This window comes from Podarcis tiliguerta (assembly GCF_965153285.1).
Source record: "Podarcis tiliguerta genome assembly, chromosome: 6".
Taxonomy (NCBI): Eukaryota; Metazoa; Chordata; class Lepidosauria; order Squamata; family Lacertidae; genus Podarcis; species Podarcis tiliguerta.
Window position 1 is genome coordinate 61,355,554 of NC_139539.1, and position 19,537 is coordinate 61,375,090.

At 45.8% G+C, this 19,537-nt stretch overlaps 1 protein-coding gene across 1 annotated transcript in view; it reads right to left on the minus strand.

Annotated features, from left to right (window-relative positions):
- Positions 1-7,967: 7,967 nt before the first annotated feature.
- WLS (Wnt ligand secretion mediator) overlaps positions 7,968-19,537 on the minus strand; it is a 38,558-nt gene continuing 26,988 nt past the window's right edge. Inside the window, exons 4-12 of the mRNA XM_083448319.1 lie at positions 18,725-18,886; positions 17,124-17,260; positions 16,598-16,766; positions 15,363-15,460; positions 15,003-15,066; positions 12,513-12,656; positions 11,496-11,579; positions 9,980-10,133; positions 7,968-8,931 (exon numbers count right to left, since the gene is read on the minus strand). Of these exons, the coding sequence (XP_083304445.1) occupies positions 8,822-8,931; positions 9,980-10,133; positions 11,496-11,579; positions 12,513-12,656; positions 15,003-15,066; positions 15,363-15,460; positions 16,598-16,766; positions 17,124-17,260; positions 18,725-18,886 (1,122 nt within the window). The 3' untranslated portion in view covers positions 7,968-8,821. The remainder of the gene's footprint in view (positions 8,932-9,979; positions 10,134-11,495; positions 11,580-12,512; positions 12,657-15,002; positions 15,067-15,362; positions 15,461-16,597; positions 16,767-17,123; positions 17,261-18,724; positions 18,887-19,537) is intronic.

Below are 19,537 nucleotides of genomic sequence, written 5' to 3' on the forward strand. Positions count from 1 at the left end.
CAAAGAGGCTCCCACATGCTGCTTTGGAATATATTTCCTGGTTCCTCTCCAAATGTCGCAGAAGCCCAGCAGCAGAGAGCTAATTCATCAAAGGCAACGTGATCGTCAGAGAGAGGCAATCCCCTACTAACGTTGGAGCAAGGAAAGGAAGCTGTCATCAGGGACTGATTTTAGTAGGCGCTTGTGCCAGAGGTGTTACATTCAGAGCTATTAAAGCCAGTAGGATTTGCTGCCAACTCCAGTGGGCTGTAGAGTGAAGCTGGTTATCTTGCCAGCCGACATCAGCCACAGACACCTCTGCCTAATGGTGTGAATTGCTGAGTTTACCTCCTTGTTTACCTCTGCACAGTAGCAGCTCAGCCTGTTCCTCTTTGCAACTGATCCCAACGCAGCACAAATCTGAAGGGAGGATTTCGCAGCGGATATATAGCAGTCCGTGTCCTTATGAAGGGGGAACAAATTTAGGGAGCCTGACCTGACCTTGTTTCGTGGCCTCCCTTCTTTTTAACTGAAAGGGGATATATTAAGAGGAAGGCTTGTCCTCTTCTGTTCGGTATAATTTAGTGAATGTGGATGTGGGAAGGGGTCAGCCCCAGGTCATAATCTGTGGCAGGATGTGGCTGAGCCTGAGCCACTTACATCCCCAGTAGGTCCAAGGATCAGAGTCAGGAATTACCTGTGCAAAACAAAACAGTTTAGCATAGTTACCTGGACAGAGTTCAGATAAGGCCTAACAAAAAATGTAATCTTTGAAAACACATCCTGATAATGCCCCGTCCCCCCGTAGGATAAACACAGCTGTTACCAATCATTTATATCTAGCACATATTTTGACTGCAATCCTTTGCAATCCTTACGAGATCTCAAACCCATTGAACTCAGTGGCATTTACTTCTGAGTAAAACAAAAAACATAGGCTCAGGTTGCAAGCATATCTTTACAGCTGGAGCCTATGCCTTTTTTGTTCAGAAGTAAGTGTGCATGAGACTGTAGGCTTAGATTTTCTTCTCAGGGTCAAATTTAATTGTGGTAGATTGCATTATGTGTGCATGCATTTTCTTATCTACCGTATTTTTCGCTCTATAGGACGCACTTTTCCCCCTCCAAAAATTAAGGAGGGCTCCGTCTCGCTGTTCTGGCTTGGGGACGGCTGCGCGCAAAGCCTCTCCAGGACAACGGGGTGCCTTCCCCCCGCTCTCCTGCAGAGTCTAGAGAGGCTGTCCCCAAGCCAGAACAGCGAGACGGAGGGCTCCGTCTCGCTCTTCTAGCTTGGGGACGGCTGCGCGCAAAGCCTCTGCAGGGCAGCAGGGCGCTGCGCTCCAAAGGCTTCAGGGATCTTTGAGGCTGGGGGTGGGGGGAAGCAGCGCTTCCCCCCACCGCCAGCTCCACACGCTCGGGTGAATGCACCTTGTTTTACAGGGGGAGAACAAGGAAAAAATATTTTTTCCCTGTTCTCCCCCTCCTATGGTCCGGTGCGTCCTATGGTCCGGTGCGTCCAATAGCGCGAAAAATACGGTATTTACCTTTCTTGTGTCATGGATCCCAAAGTGGCCCGTATGTGTTTCCCCAAGCTCTGACCATATGCAGACCAGATGAGCTTGAGCATGATGGTGGCTTGCTTTGATTTACTTTAATAATAATCATAGAATCATAAAATTGTAGAGCTGCAAAAGCACTCTGAGACTCATCTAGTTCTTGCAGTTCAGGAATCACAGATGCCCAGCATGTTTGCACTTCTGTTTTAGCTGGCTTGGTCATTGTCCACAGAATGGAAGATGGTAGGATCTCCAAGGATGTGCTCTATAGGGAATAGGCTTCAGAAACCAGACAAACTCTGCCACTCAAAGATGTCTGCAAATGTGACATGAAGTCTGGCAATTTTAAACTTGCCATGTGAGAATCCCTGGAAGATGATCACAGTGTTTGGAGACAGACAGTCATGTTGTGCATCTATAGCAGTGACCAGAGGAGGAATGACCACTGGGAGGAGCGCGGTGAGAAGAAATACCATGGTGCATCTGCAGCAGCACAACTGGATGTCTTCATCTGCCCCAGCTGCAACAAAACATGTCTCTCCCATATCGGTCTCTAAAGCCACAGCAGGCGCTGTAACTCTCCAGCGTTTTGACTTCAACCCCAAAGGTGCACTGATCCATTGTCTCCCGAGACAGACAGATTCCAGCAACAACAACTACTGGAATTAGAATCCATGCGCTATGAATATGTTAGGGCACAGCAATGGATAAGTTGCTGGACTCCTGGCTCCCATCAGCCCCAGCCAGCATGGCTAATAGGGATGACAGAAGTTGTAGTCCCTAAACAACTGGAGAGCCACAGGTTCCCCTGCTGCTCTTTTGGGGTTAGACAAATGCCAGCGCCTGCCTGTGGGATGAAGGGGCCTGTATTCCCAGCTCCTTTTCTGCTCTTCTCTGGCCCATGATCAAAAGCACCTGCGACCTGCCAGCTCAAGGAGCGTGTGGGCTCTGTGAGTCTGGTCACGATCAATGCTGATTAATGCTCCCGCTGGCTTTCTCCCCAGAGAGCGGGAGTACATAACCATGGTGACTGAAAGCCTCTCTCGCCTGCCCTTTGAACAGAGATTGTTTCCACTTATTGGCAGAAGGCTGCTGCAGGCTAATTCTACCTGTTTTTGGTGAGCACACATGTGCCTCAAACACGGAGCCACTGGCTCGCTGCTTTTTCTCTCCACACAATTCTGCCTTGCTGTACTGTATATGTAATTAGAGGAAGATCGCTAACGGCTTTCTCCCCTTTTTCCATTCGAAGCATATAAGCTCCAGTGACATCACCGATTCACTGTGACCATTTTGTAAGTGAAGGCTGGGTAAGCCACAAGTGGCCTCCCTCTGAGAGAACTAATCCACTTCGCTTTTGCAGCACAATGGGCCCGTGTGTCTGGCTGTTAACTGTAAGACTGGTGGCTCAAGCCCATCCAGTGACTTCTGTGGGCAGGAGTCCTGCATTGCTGTGGGTTGGACTAGATGACTCTCAGGTTCCCTTTCAACTCTGATTCTTAGTCAAGTTGCAGTGCCATCCTTCATAGGATACCCTTGTATTTATTTTATTAAACCCTTAGCAACGCAGAGCACCTAGAACCACAGAATCAAAATTAATTCAAAATTCATTGCAGGAGTTCTGCAGCCACATTTTCTGATGGAAGCTTTCTGTGAATGAAATATTCTCTGCCGGAGAGTGTATTTTTAACTCAACGTGCGTTGGGTTTCACAATATACTTTGCGCACCTATCGCTTCCTTCCTTTTTAGATCAGGTTGCTAGGTTGCATCCCGGAGACGGACACTGCGTATCTACATCTCCCAGAGAAGCTGGACCTGCAGCAGCTGCAATTTCACCAACTTCCTTCATCCATTCACTGCCCTTCTCTGATTGATGCAAGCAATACAACTCCTTGGAGAAAGCAGTTTTTTGGTTTTGTTTTTTTAAAGTGTAGTCAAAAGGACAGGCCATTTAATGGCTACTGAGGCTGCGATCCTCTGCCCCTTTCCCAGGAGTCAGTTCCACTGAATACCTCTGACTAGGCATGCAGAGACTTAACTAAGGAATTCAAACTTGTAGACTCAGTATGTAACCTGGCAACTCTGCCATAAGATGCTGAGAAGAAAACAAGCACACATCAGGCAGCTGTACCCATCATTCTCCCATCTCGCCACTAGATGGTCTACTCTGGTTAAAATATTTCTGAGTCCAACAAAGGTTTCTGAATCAGGGCATCAAAGAATTACTCAGAAGACTGGCTTCTATGCCCAAAAGCCTTGCAGGGGCTGATGGTGCTTAGCTAGAGTGGCCTCTTTTATAATTGGTGTGTGTGTGTGTGTGTAAAATGGTTTTAAAATATTCATTTGGCTTCATAACACTTCCTATCCCTTGGGCTCAGTAGCAATAATACCACCCCCTTGACACTAATGCGGGCACATTAAGTCCCATCGATGGAAAATGTGGAGAGCACTCAGAGGTTTTGCAGCTGCAACAACAAAAAAAGGCCAAAGCACTTCTGTCGGGCAAGAGGCCTTTCTAATGAACGAACAGTTTTAAAAAGAATGATTTCGGGAAAGGAAATGACATACAGCATAGCTGGGAATCCAAGGTGATGCAGTGCATAGTGGTGGTTTTTGAGCAGGGGACGCCAACTACCGGTAGTTTGAATCTCTGCTCAGTGTTGGGAACTCAGTAACCTTTAGCTGAAGCTACTTTAGAGCTGTTGCACTGATACACATAATGCAATATGCGGCTCAGGATCGCAATACCTCAAGGACCGCCTCTTTCCATATGAACTTACCCAGATCCCGAGATCATCTTCTGGGGCCCTCCTTCGTGTGCCTCCTCCTCGATAGGTCTGGAAGGTGGCAACACGAGAACAGGCCTTCTCTGCAGTGGCTCCCCATCTGTGGAATGCTCTCCACAGGGAAGTTTGCCTATGCACCATTAGGCACCAGCAAAAACGTTCCTTTTTAACCAGGCCTTTGGTTGATCTTATTGACATCCAACACCCTTTTAAAATGTGGTTCTTTGGGGGGTTTTTTATTGGGTTGTTGTTTTTATTTTTGTTATATATTTTGTGATTTTATATATTTTAGATATTTTATTCTGTGAATCGCCCTGAGATCCCCAGGTATAGGGCGGTATATAAATTCAATTATAATAATAATTATTATTATTAATAATAATATTGTGACCACTCATAAAACCATAGAGTTGGGTCATCTAGCCTAACCCCCAATGAACTGGTGGAACTCACTGCCACAAGAGAAGTGACAATAGGTTCTCAAGCTGGGTAACAAATTGATCCACAGACGGCTACTAGTACATTATGGCTGCATGGGAGCTCCAGGTTTTGTTTTCTTCCTGTAACTCTTCTAAAATTGAGTTCACCCATGGGATACAAATGCAAATCAATACAAAAAGAAATAAATGAATTGGCTTAAACTAGTAACAGGCTCACGTTTTGAGGCCAAAAGGAGAGGAACAGTAGAAGGCAGCTATTGCTTCCAAGCCCTGCTTGTGGACTCCTTGAAGGCCACTGGTTGGGCAAGAGTGGGCAGCAAGATGCTGGACCTTTCGTCTGATCCAGCAGGGCTCTTTCGTTCACAAAAACAACCGGAAACCAAAACAAGATCCCCAGCACAGGGTTCCACCCAGCAGGCTATGTCCTGAGAGCCAGTGTGGTGTAGTGGTTAAGAGTGGTGGACCCGTAATCTGGGGAACCGGGTTCGCGTCTCCGCTCCTCCACATGCAGCTGCTGGGTGACCTTGGGCCAGTCACACTTCTCTGAAGTCTCTCAGCCCCACTCACCTCACAGAGTGTTTGTTGTGGGGAGGAAGGGAAAGGAGAATGTTAGCTGCTTTGAGACTCCTTAAAGGGAGTGAAAGGCGGGATATCAAATCCAAACTCTTCTTCTTCTTCTTCCCTCTTCCAATTCCCCAGCTCAACAGTTGTATGCAGGGACTACCTAAGGATCCACATGTGGAGAAGGGAGTTCCACATTAACACTCCAAATTAAACCACATGTTCTTCCTGCACTATAGAAGTGACCCTTAAACTGTGGGGGCACTGAGCAATGGAGAAGATCCTACAGCACACAGGAACTTTCTAAACCCAACCATCGCAACAACAGACCCTTCCAAGTGTTTCTATTTTCCTGGGACATCCCTGGTTTAGGGACGCCAAACTGGATTCTTATTTGATCCCAGAATGTCCTACTTTTCCTTAGGATGCCCCTACTTTCATTGCAGAAATGTTGGAGGGTATGGAGTTATCCGACCCCCGAGCCATCTGAAGGCAATCCTGTATAGGGAAGGTTTTTTGTTTTTTTAATGTCTTAACACTTTATTTTGCTTTTATATCTGCTGGAAGCTGCCCAGAGTGGCTGGGACTACCCAGCAAGATGTGTGGGGTATAAATAGCAAAGTTATCATTATGGAATGGGGCGTCCCTATTATCATCAGGGAAATGTTGGACGGTATGCAATAAGGTATTTTTGCCTGACAGTATAAAACTCCCTTTTGTGTTGGTTCCATTTTAAATCCCAGGTTACACTACCCTGCTGCCAGCAGATGGCAGCAAACAGCTTCGACATGCAGGATGAGTCACTAATTTTTAAATCAGATTTCCCAAATCAAGATAGGCAGCTAGAAGACATAAAGTTCTTTGGAACAGAGATGCATCTATTTGGTTTGATTTCCAGGAGTCTTTTCTCCTTGGGGAAAAAAACCAAACTCATTTAGACATAGGGATTTAGCTGGAGGATGGGTTGGAACCTGGATAAAATAGGCAGGTGCTTCAGAATACCCCAAACATAACTGCATATTTTGGAGTCTGCAAATTTGGGGCAAGATGATGCCTCTTGGAAAAATATGCCGTTACCACAGAATAGTGAAAAGGAGCAGCAGTCCTCAAACTCTTGCTTCATTGCCCCCCCCCCCAACATTTCCAGTGACTATTGAAAAAGGAAGATGTAGAAATAAATGCTGCTGTGCTCAAGAGAATGGCACTCTGCACATGCTTGAAAATGCTCTTATGTTCTGTACGTGTACCAGGGCTGGGCTCTGAACCAAAACCTAGTGTTTCCTGGGAAGAGGGAATGGTGATTACACCAGTCTGGGAATTGTTGTTTGGTGGGAGGAATAGCAACACTCAGAACTATACTTCCCAGGATTTATTTGGGGGGGGGGGTTCGTGGCTGTTTAGAGGCAATGATACTGCTTCGAAGCAGCATGGTCCAGCTTTAAATGCACAAGGATACGGTGCAAGAACGATAATCAGCCTACAATTCAAAATTTGGATATGTTCAGGTTTTCAGAAAGACTGCTAGCAAACCCTGGACGTTTACGTGCTCAGGATAGGGGCCCCTGCTAGGCTCTGGTGCAGCAAAATCTAAGCCATCAGACCGCTGCAGTGTGAGCCTTCTTGTTCCTTGCCACTTTCCCCCATCTTGCTTCTTATCCTTACCCATACCTTTTGGTTATTGCCTAGCAACCAGGTTTCTCCATGGATATAGCAGAACAGCCTTCCTGGTGAGGTGTGATCTTGGCACAAAGTAGCCGACTTCTGATTCCATGTGACAGGGCAGCCCCTGAACCTTGGAGAGCAGTGCAGAAGCGATTTCAGCAGGCATTGCTTGCCAGAATTCAGACATTAAGATATTGTGTGTGTGTGTGTGTGATATCGAGAGAGAGAGAGCGCGCGCTTGGGCCAGTCAGTCTCTAACTAGCCCACTTCACAGGGTTGCTGCAAGGATGAAAACACACACAGAGAGAACCATGAAACCCTGAGCTCCTTGAAGGCAAGGCAGGCTATAAATTTAATACATCCTCCACAACATCATAAACACATGGAGAGCAAATCCACATGTGCTATTCCCCTCTGGGAGAGGGCTCATCTTGGGTGGGGGGCTGTGTGGAGGTAGTGGCTGTCCCCTGTTTATTATTTGACTATCCTCTACAGACCTACAATTGTGCGGAAGATAATGCTTGGGTTGTAGCCTTTCTCTTTGTCTTTGAGGCGGTGTGGGTTAAACTGAATTACATCACTAAGAGCTGGAGACTTGGCTTCTTGCAGTGTTTGCACAACTTCCTGCTCTCCCCCCACCCCTTGATGATAAAGGGATCCCCTTCTTTCTTCTCCAGAAAACGTGAGTCCAGCTGTGTGCGATAGACAAAAAAGGGGAATGCTGCTTGGCCCAATGAAAGATCACACACAAACACACACACACACACACTCATCACCATCCATTTACCTGACTTAGGTTTACAGTTCTGAACCTATGCGGGGGCACTGGTCCACTGGAATGCACCCAATTTCCAGCAGATGTCAGCATTCTCTTTTCCACTCCTTCCCACAGGTAGATTTAAGGAGACAGCTTAAAACAGAGCAGCAACATTTGCTTATATGTTTCCCTACCAAAAAATAAATAAATAAGCAAAAGCCAGAATTATCTGTATATTTTATTCATAGTATAAAAGAAAAAAAGATCTACAGTATTCCCCAAGTTACATGGAGCATTTATTTAAAAAAGAAAAGGAATAGAAACAGAACAAAAGAATTAAACAGTGCACACGAACAGCCCTTTCACCTCCGTGGGTTATGTATCATACAAGTAAACAGGGATTCTTGGGTCATATAAAAAGATATCTACACCAGATAGACTTGTTAGTATTCACAGCACGCACGCACGCACGCACACCCACACTTGCACACAAATAGCCCGACTTAAAGCTGAAATGACCTTATTTGTACCAAAACTTTACAAAAAGTAGTTTTATACTAGACTAGAAAAGAAGTCATGAATGTGCTTATTAAAGCATGTAAATGTTAACCATTACCGTGTGATATAAATAAAGAACAAAAAATGGTTCTAAACGTAGGTTTTGGGAGTGTGGAATAAAAAAACCTTGACTTGGGGAAGCACAAAGTATTCCAACTCTGTTTCCCAATCATGTCCCTATATCAGAAGGAGCAGCAGTTGAGTGGGTAATGAGTAAGGTATTAAATCAAAGGTCCTACATGGAAACGGGCACCTCTCCTTTCCATACATCAATTCTCACTCTCAATCATCCCCCACCCCACCTTCTGCAGTTAACACCCAAGACAAACTAAAGAGTGTCGTGGGGGAAAAAAGTCAAAAGAAAGATACACTACTATCAAAGCAGCATTTCCACCAGGTTGCCACCGTTCCGTGAAAATGCCCCGTCAGTGCCAGGCACTTTAGGGATGATTTTAGACACAGATCATCACCCTTTCCATGTGTCACCCACAGTTTGTGCCTGTTGAGTCCTGCTTTAGTGGTTACTCCTGGGCTTCCTTGCGAGCCAGTTTGTAAACCTCTGTCGGTCCGTCCACGTGGGTTATGGTGGTAGTGAGCTGAAGCTCTTCTCCACTGTTTACTCCCAGGTCTCCTGGAAAAAATAAAATAAAGCCATGTTTCAGACAAAAGCTCAGTCTTGGCATGAGGACAGTCATGGACCAGGCCTCCACGAGGCCTTTGGAAGAGAATATTCTTTTTGAAAAGCTGGCAGTAAGGGAACACCTTTTTAAAAGTCTGCATCAAACTTTAAAGCAGAGATTTAATTCAGGAATTGCCTTTGAGAGTTCTGTCTGAGGCAGGATTTGGTACATAAGAACACATCCTCAAACTGATCAGTCCACACGATCAGTACAAGCCAAAAGAGGTGAGTCCACATGCCATTTCTGAGTCACAATGATCTAGCCACAACTGGGCACAGGCAGACTTTAGGTTAAAGGGTTCTACTATTTTAACTAAAACTTTGAGGTGAAATAGAGCCAGTTGAGAAATAATATACCTCAAATACCAAACCAGCATGGACTTAATCATGGCTTGTAGCCCTGAATGCTTCTGGCAATTAACTTTTTAGGACAGGCCTACATGTCACTAAAGGAAAAGTGGGTTTCTGTCTGAATACATGCTCAGCTCGGGATTTTGTTTTCTGTACAGGGGCTTAACAGTTCTGTTACAAAAAAATCAACTCCTGGTTTTCCCCCACCATCTCAGCAGCCTCCGTTAGAAGGGGTGGGACAAGGGAGAGAAAGCCTTTTTGCCACTGCCTTGGTGGCAACACTGCCCATCACCCGGAAATCGACCAGCAATTACAACTTCCACACACCTTACACTCAAAGAAACATAGAAGAGAGCCTGCTTTATCAGGTCAGTGGCTCATCTAAGTCTAGCATCCTGTTCTCACCCAATGCCTATGGGAAACCCTTCATGATTAGAACAGGAGGCAGAATGATCCCCAAAACCACAATATAGGTTTTCCTCGGCTACCCTCAACATAGGAACATTCATTAGCAGTCACAACTCCATGCTACCAATACAACTAGGCTACCAATGAGAGGATACCCAGACTTAAAACACAGAAGCCCCCGTCTTCTAAAAAAAAAAATAGTGAGGTGACTTCAACCCAAGCCACTGCTGCATCAGCCCACCGTTTGATTGCTCTTCGACGTAGTTTTTGTGTGAGGGAGCATACAAGAACATCAGAGCAAAGACGTAAAGATTCCACATCCCGTAGATCCCTGTGAAAAAGGCACTGTTCACTTGGACGGTGTAGTCACCCCATTTCCAGCTGCCTTCAGTCACCTACCCAGGAGAAAGAGAAGGTAAAACCAAGTGAGGAACAGAGCAAGCAGGAAAAACAAACAAATCCCAACCGCACACTTAGAGAAACGGCCCTTTCTGTGTTGGAAATCGCAACTCCCATTCCTTTTCCAGAGTCCTCATTCCTAGGCGTGACCTTACTGGTTTGCTTTCTCTACATACAATGACTAGAAGAAAAGGAAACAGGGCCAATCCTATCTTGAACCATGATGGGCCACGTGGCTCAGGCGGTGGAATTGTATGCACCATTTGACACCTGCAGAGCTGGCCACACACTACAACCACACTTACATGATAGTTAGTTGTTAGGAGACTTCAATTCCCCTCACAGAACTACACTTCTTAAGAGTGTCTTAACCATGGGTAGGCAAACTTTGGGCCCGGGGGCCAGATCCGGCCCACTCGCCTTCTAAATCCGGCCCGTGGACGGTCCGGGAATCAACCTGTTTTTACATGAGTAGAATGTGTCCTTTTATTTAAAATGCATCTTTTATTTAAAATGCATTTGTAGGGCATAGGAATTTGTTCATTTTTATTTTTATTTTCAAAATATAGTCTACCGCCCCGCCCCCCCGGAAGGTCTGAGGGACAGTGGACTGGCCTCCTGCTGAAAATTTTTGCTGACGGTCAATCCTTCTTCCCAGGGAATTATGGGAATTGTAGCTGTGTGAAGGGAAAAGGAAAGGCCTTCAAACAACTTTCAGCACCCTTAACAAACGGCAGGTGACGTCATCTGCAGCACAGCCAATGGCATGTTACAGTTTAAAATTCCCTTAACGGCGTTTCAAACTGTAATTTATCGCCACTGCAGCAAAGCAGCAGAGGCACTGGCGCTTTCCGGGTGACATTGGCTGCAGTGTGTCACTTGGAAGAAGGAGCCGTTTCTTAGTAAGGGAGCAACTGTGCTTTGTCAGCAGCAAGCAAGCAGGTGGAGAAGAGTGGAGTACCCCCAGTTTTGCCAGCTGGGGGCAGCAGGAGATGTAGGGGCCCCATTTCAGGTTGCACAATGCGTTGTGCTGCCCCTGGAAGCAATGCAGTGTGGGTAAATGTTTCGTAGGGGAGCACTTCTGGGCCCCATTCGCCCATGCTCTCCAACATCTCCGCTACATGGTTAAAGCTCCAAATCCAGGGGGGGAAATGCACACAGTCTTGTCTCGGAAGAATAAGCGACCCCAATCCTGAATGCAAAGGTTATTTGTTGATTCCAACAGGTAAGTAGTGAAGGACCAGATGAAAGCCCTTACCCAAAAGCACCATAAAGTTTCTCCAGCGGGTTTTAAAAGGCCACAGCCCAACCACCACATAGAAAAAATTTGGGGGGGAAACACCTCTGTGGATACTCACCTGACTGACAATGAAAAATATTATGGTCATGGCTGCACAAGCTAATGTGATTAGCATCAAGAACTTGAATCTGAAAATCAGCCCCTAGGGAGACACAGAAACATAACAAGTGTGTGGTTAGGGGGAATGTAGCTTCAAATATTTCAAAGATTACTGGGAAAGCAAGCAAGAGTGAGACAGTCAGGTCAGCACCTTTAGTCTCAAAGAACTTTGCTGTCAATATCTTGATCTCTTCTGATGGGATAAGCCTTTGTTTTGCTCACCACCCTTAAAGCTTTGGCTTGGTGAGGATTCAACATACAGAATGTTTAACCCTTGCTGCCTGGCAGCATCTCGATGGGGGGGTAAGAAGAGAGGGATATAAGATGACCACGGCAAGTGCTGGACCTTTCACCCAGCACAGGGCAGGGCGGTGTGGCTTCCCTGGCTTCCCAATGCACTGCTGCTGCCCATTACCAATAAAGGAGGGCAGGGGAGCTAGAGGGGAGCAGCCAAATGGCTCTGCTGTGTCTGCACTGTGCTACCTGCTGCCTCCCTGCTCTACAACGGGCAGCGACACACCCACATTGGGAAGGCATCACACTGAGCTCCCACCAGCCGCTACCAATGCAAAGCTTGAAAAACATGGCCAAGGAATGAAGGAAGGGGAAGGGGCTCCCGGGACAATTGCTTGAGCAGCAGCTGCAGCACAATGGAAATCACTCACTAGGAAAGCTTATTCGCCACTGCAACTCTTCTCTTTGTGAAATTCTGCTTTGCGGAATCCCAGGATTCTAGTTTCTATGTAATCAGGTGGTTTTTTGGGGGGATGGGGAGAATAATGCCCAGGACAGTGGTTTTTCAACCAGGTCCAGACTTGGCACTGTTAAAACCATCCTGTATCTTCTTCTCCCCGCAAAGCTCTTGTTAGTGGCAAAACAAGCTCTGCTCTTTGGTTACAATTCACTAGTAACCTGATCAGAATATTGATGCAAAGTGGCCTTTTAAAAAGAAGACATTACTGCTCAGGCTCCTTACCTCATAGTGAAGCCTGCGCACTTTGCTCATTGCTGGGAGGCTGGATTGCTTGCCGCTGATATTTCTGAACACTTGAAACACCATGAAACACAGGAACAAGAAGTAGAGGCAGAGGCATATTCCGGCAACGATAATAAATGCCATCTGAGCAGTAAAGTTAAGTTACTTGACATACACACGAGGCGGAGACAGCAACTGTGATGGCCTGGGAATCCGATTCAGAGGCTGAACCGGAGGAATCCCAGCCTGCACAGGAGTCCCCGCCTCCAGGGCCAGCTGAACTGGGGCAGGGCCTTGATTCTGAAGTGCCTGCACCTCAGGAGCAGGCACCAGGTGAATTCACTCTGGCTCCAGAGGTGGTTGAGGACTCGGTGCCTATAGCTGAGTCTCCCCCTGGGTCCAGTAACCCTTCAGCCTCTCCTGAACTGCAGAGGCTCAGGGCAGAGAGGCGAAGGGAACTGGTTTCTCCCAGGAGGAGTGCTTGCCTTAAGGCCAGAAGAGGTGGGTCTGGCCTTAGAGAAGATAAAGGCCAGTCAGCCCGGCCCCAGGTTGCGGGAGCAATATCGTTGAAGAGCTGTTTCAGCCAGCACCCAGTCCGGTTCCCCCAGAGTTCCTGTCCTTGCCCGGCTCCTCCCTGTGGACCCCGCTTCGCCCGTGGAGGACTGTCTGCCGACCCTCGACTCAGGTCCTGGACCTCGCCCCAGGGTAACCTCCCCCCTGGACCAGCACAGCAACAACGGGCAATTCAGTTGGCTTTGTGAAGTTAACACAACATGGCTCTGTTCTTAAGGATAACGGGGGGGGGGGGGCGTGCTCCATTTACTAAGCGTGTAAAAATGAGGCAGAGCATACAGGAAGTCCCAGACCTGATATGCTGTTATTGTTCCCCTTGGCTCTTGACAAGGCATTAATGGGGGATAAAATATTGAAAATGTCAGGAGGCTAAAACAACCTCAGCTGGAATTGTCAGCTCTATTCTGCTGGAACACAGAGAAGATGCTCAGAAGCAGCAGCCACCTTGCAATCTTAAGGAAAGGCCTGTTGCAAGGAGGGGTGCAAGGAAGCCAGAGCAGAACATTAGCCTAGTAAGAATTTAGTGACCGTTTGAAAGTGCTTCTGGCACAGGCATGCGGTTTCCAAAAATGAGCAAGCTTAGTAGAAATGTTTTTAGGTTCACAGGCATGCCAGAAAAACAAAATATTTAAAAATATAAAAACAGGAGGGGAGGTACACAAAGACAAGCAGCATGAGGACAAAAGGAGATCCAGAAGAACTCCAGGAAATTTCCAGCAGATTGGCTCCGACTCCCAATTGCTTAGTAACAACAAGCCTGCTGCACAAAAAGTTCGGCTGCAGAAACAAAAGGCATGGGAGTGAAAACCATGGGAGGTAGGTAGGGTGTGGATTTCTGCTGTTGTGCTACAACAGGTAAAGGTAAATGACCCCTAGACAGTTAAGTCTAGTCAAAGGCAACTATGGGTTGCGGTGCTCAGCTTTCCGGTTCATGTGGCCAGCATGGCTAAACCGCTTCTGGCACAATGGGGCACTGTGACAGAAGCCAGAGCACATGGAAATGTCCTTTACTTTCCCACAGTTGTGGTACCTATTTATCTACTTGCACTAGAATGCTTTCGAACTGCTAGGTGGCAGAAGCCGGGACAGAGCAATGGGAGCTGACCCTGTCCCACGGATTGGAACTGCCAACCTTCTGATCAGCAAGCCCAAGAGGCTCAGCGGTTTAGACCCCAGCGCCACCTTGTTGTGCTAGAAACAAGATTGCTGGGCGGAGAATGTGACCTGGCCCTTAACTCTCAGTGTATGTCTGCTCTCTTGAGCAGGTATGGTTGGCAAACCTTAAGGTTCAAGCAAAAATAACCCAAACAAGAATACCGTGGTACCTCGGGTTACATAAGCTTCAGGTTACAGACGCTTCAGGTTACAGACTCCGCTAACCCAGAAATAGTACCTTGGGTTAAGAACTTTGCTTCAGGATGAGAACAGAAACCGTGCTCCGGCGGTGCAGTGGCAGTGGGAGGCTCCATTAGCTAAAGTGGTACCTCAGGTTAAGAACAGTTTCAGTTTAAGAATAGACCTCCAGAACGAATTAAGTTCTTAACCCAAGGTACCACTGTACCCCCACCCCAAAAGCAAGTGGATTCCACAAGCCTGAAGTTTACCTGTTCCTGATTCAGTCTGCAAGCTTAAAAGCACAGCAAAGCCATTCAACTTTTATCACCGCCCTTGTAGCTTGATAAGTCTAGTCACTTTTGTGCCCTCCAAGTAGCTACCTGGGTAGACAACCAACAACATGCTTGTTTCTTGTTCTAGTAACATCCCCACAGAAAGGAGCCTCTGCAGGAGAATCATCATCAAATCAATTGCCAAATTCATGAAATACAGAAAGTCCCTGAAGAAAATGCAGCCCCTTTCCCAATACCCTATGACAAGCAAAACACACAGCTTTTGTTGATGCGAACAGCGAAAGGATACAGCCAGTTCAGTGCCAACATCTGTGGTCCAGATACTGTAGAACGGATTTTTTAATTGTACCCCTCTGGAAATTGAAAGGAACAAGAAGATTAAATTACACACTGCAGAGTATACAATAAGGCAGCAATTCCCCTTGAGATCTGGAAGGACCAGAGGCAGAGCAGTGCTCTGTTGGTTTCATGCAAGCAAAGCTTGACTCTATATATTGGAAAAATTCAAAGAACATTTACAGCTGGAACAGTGTTCTGGCATTAATAATTTTCTTATTATCATAAGCCGCTTTTTAGAACTAAAAAAAAACTAAAACCAAACACATTAAGATTATGTGAACCCTCTTAAAAATAAAAAGTCTCCAGTTACCTCTCACACATGTCAAAGACAAAGAGGCAGAAGGCGCCCACAGCTATTGGTCCAACTTGTTTCCAGTAAGCGGAGAAATGGTTTCGTTCACTCTGATCCTAAAAATAAAATTAGGAGACAACAGAATGATTTGCAAATGGGTAGCAGGAATAATAATAATTTATTATTTACACCCTGCCCATCTGGGCGGCTACCAACAGAATAATAATAATACAGGAAGAAGAAGAAGAGATAAAACATCAAAAACTTCCCTAAACAGGGCTGCCTTCAGATGTCTTCTAAAAGTCAGTTGTTTATTTCCTTGACATCTGGTGGGAGGGCGTTCCACAGGGCGGGCGCCACTACTGAGAAGGCCCTCTGCCTGGCTCCCTGTAACCTCACATCTCACAAGGATGAAACGGCCAGAAGGCCCTCAGCGCTGGATCTCAGTGTATGATGGGGGAGGAGACGCTCATTCATTTATACTCAGCCAAAGCCGTTTAGGGCTTTAAAGGTCAGCACCAACACTTTGAATTGTGCTCGGAAACGGAGCCAATGTAGGTCTTTCAGGACTGGTATTATGTGGTCTCAGCGGCCACTCCCAGTCACCATTTTGCTGCCACATTCTGGATTTAGTTGTAGTTTCCGTGTCCCTTTCAAAGGTAGCCCCATGTAGAGCGCATTGAAGTAGTCAAGGTGGGAGATAACCAGTAGGAAAGAAACAATAAGAATGATTTAACCTGTGTAACCAACGTGCCACTCAAGCAGGTGAAGAATATTACCGAAGCACACTTTGAAATAGTGCTAGTTCCTCAACACCATCTCTGAGGGTGAAGCGGGACTGAGATGACCCGGGATCCATTTGTGATGGCATCTGGCACAATTTGGGCCCCGACTGCCACCCCAGTTCCAGGATAGTGCAGAATGAAGCAGGGTTTCTACCAGCCCCTTATCCCAGACATCATTAGCAGGGGGGCTTTGGATGTGGTGGAAGCCATGTGGCTCCATCATGCCCTGCTGCTGCCAGGCCAGGGTTAGGATTGCTCTGCCCACCTGATACGACTTACAGAATTACCTTCTCATTGCTTCAAATCCATGAACTAAAAACCCCCTCATACATTCATCCTATGTTTCTGATTGCCTGCCTTTATTCTACAGAAAGGGGGAAGAAAACCCTCTTAAAATACTTTCTGCATGGCCAATAAAAAATACACACATACACAAACAGTATTATGCCCAGAAACGATCATACCCACCATCATATGCTCTCCACAGAAGATGATCCAAAAGGACAAAAGCATAGCGTAGAAGATTCCTTGGCGAATGTCTCCAAATAGCAACATCCACGTCCAGTCAAATCCAATAGAAAACCACTCTACTGGAATATTTATGAAGGTCATAGAGATCCCAAGAGCAAAGATAACTCTGGATAACAACAAGAACAACAACAACGGTGCTTTCAGTGCTCCCTTTCAGAGAAACTGCTGCTGCATTCACCCCAATGAAAAATTTGTGAGGGATTTAATAATGTAGTGTTGGGGATGGGGAAGGAGAAATGCCAGAGAGGGGGGGGGGGATCCAAAGGGAAGGAGGAGAGCTCTGAGCAGAGACAACATTCCACACACACTCTCTAATTATACACTGGCCACCTGACTTCTTTTCAAAGAAGCTATAACTTAATGCACTCTTTGCAGAGAGCAAAGGATTCCTAGCTTTGGTAAGAGGGTTCCTCCTTAAAGCAAGATTCAGGAGGCTACACCTGTGTCATCTATCTTTACTCACTTTTCCAGGAGCACAGGTGGTCGCGTCATCATCATGATCCGCCTCCAGTACCAAATCATGATGATGAAGATGCTCGGAGTAAGGAAGGTTTTCATCGCAAACCACACCTTTGTAAACCCTCCATTCTGATGGATACCCTGGAGAAGAGAGAGCAAATTGAAAATGCTGCCTTTCTTCCCTTTCCCAACATTAAGATCCATTTGGCATTAACTACAACACCTTGCAACAAACATCGTGAAGCTCAAGTAACAACTATCTTTGTGGCAGGAAGAAAGCCCTGCGAAGAAGCCGAGCACATGAAGCAAGTTCTTCAATTAGCCGCTTAATCATGAAAATATTGTAACAAACAGATTAACTTCGTCCTGGAGCGAATATTTTGAATAATCTTTTTATATGTAACCGACAAAGAATCGGAAGTAGTTTCTCTCTTTGTTTTCGTCTTTCATTCTTACATTGTTTTTATCTTTTTTCTTCTCTTTTCCGTGTGTGTGTGTCTACTCTGAGTCACTGAGGGAATTGTACACACATGAAGGTAATGGCTGGCTGGTGAAAGACCCTGTGTGTGAGAGGCAGGAAAGGGAAGATACTGGGGTGGGAGGAGAGGGGCTGGGAGAAGAAAAGAAAGCTCCCAGGAGGAGCTTGGCGAGCCCACCCCTTTCTGTGTGAGACAAGAGTTCAAGACCTACCTTTGAGAGAAGACTTTGCATCTTGTTTTTCTTTCTTTCAATTTAGATTAGCTTTTTATTGTATTGTATTATGAAAAACATCAATAATTTTTTATGGTGGGAATATTAACTTCCATATCAGATAGTCCTAACAAGAGGATCAAAATGAGACCCATACTTAAGACCCTCAGTTGTAATCCAGTCCCGGTATACCTATTTTTCTCAATATCCCTTCCCCACCCCCACCCCCTGCGTTAGTTCCTCCAGAGACCTGTTTCTCCAGTGGAATTCGCACACTTTCACCCAAAGGCAGACGGCATGTGACAGGCAAAGGCTGGTGGCCAGGCGGAATTGCTGGCAATCAAGAGAGCCATTCCTAGCACAGCAAGTGACAAGCTAGTTAATGCAGTGGGGGAAGGGGAGGATAATAGCTGGAGCAATGACAGAGGGAGAAATCCCCAGGGAGCAAGGAGGCTCTGAGCAGGGACAGCATTCCACACAAACTGCCTAATTATACACCCTCACTTCGTTTTGAAGAAGCTGTTAACTTCATGCACTCCTTGTAGAGAGCAAAGGATTCATATTTTTGGTAATCTGTTTCTTTCTTAAAGCAAGATTCAGGAAGCCACATCTGTGCTTATTTCATTCATACTATAAAACTGTGGCTTAGTTCTCTTGAATGCCCGTTTTAACATGAAAAAGAATCTTTAAGCAGAATCAAAAGAAAGCTGGCACAAAAATTCTTGGGAGGTATCTTGGCAGGGTTGCCCATTATGATGGGTGTGGTATGCCACCAGTACCCATCTTTCTAATGTTCCTATCTTATTCCATTCAACAAATCAGAAGAGTCTCCACCTTCCAAAGGCTATCCCATACAAAATACGTTTTGACACCCTAGCAATTACAGTTGCTTTTAAGTTTGAAGGGAACACTTACCACTAGACTGATATCTTTGATTTCTCCAATTCCCACATTGATGCGTTCCCTTTCATTCACAGGTAGACGGATATTGATAAGGTAGAATTTGTGAGCAACAGTTCCAATCTCCATGAATGGAAGCACCTCACAGTCATAGAACTTGCCTTCATTCTCTATAGTCTATTGGAACACCAGGAGAGGGAAAGAGACAACCGTCAGCATTGGTTTTTCAAGTGCTCTTAAAAATGCCTACGTTTTGTAAAATGGCAGATTATTTTAGCTCAGGAGGGCAACGAGAGATGGAGATGTTTCTTAAAAAAAACCACACACAACCCACCCCCTGCTCTTCCCATATCATTAGCTTAGGCTTAGGATGCGTGAAACGTAATAGAAATACATTTACCTAATACTTTCCTCTCAATAATTTTGCCTTCCACAAATGGTAACTAAAGGTTCAAAAATCAGCCATTACAACTATTGATGGGGAAAATATCCTTGCCGTTCCCGCTTTGGGGGAAAAATCATGAACATCTGTGAAAACAATACATTCAATATATGGGAAGTCCAATGCCACATCCAAAAGGAGTGTAGGATGTTGTAAGCCGTGGTTGAAAAAAAAGCATTATGCAAACTGTTTATAATAAAATAAATAATAATAATAATAATAATAATAATAATAATAATAATCCTTTGCTTATTTTGCTGCAAACGGTTGCTGCTATTTACTTCGTAAACCATGACGTAGCAGGAGAACTTGTTCATAACTTATGGACAGAGTAAAGGCTCCCATGTAATGGGGGTACACTTTGTGTGCCCACAAGAGATGTTCTC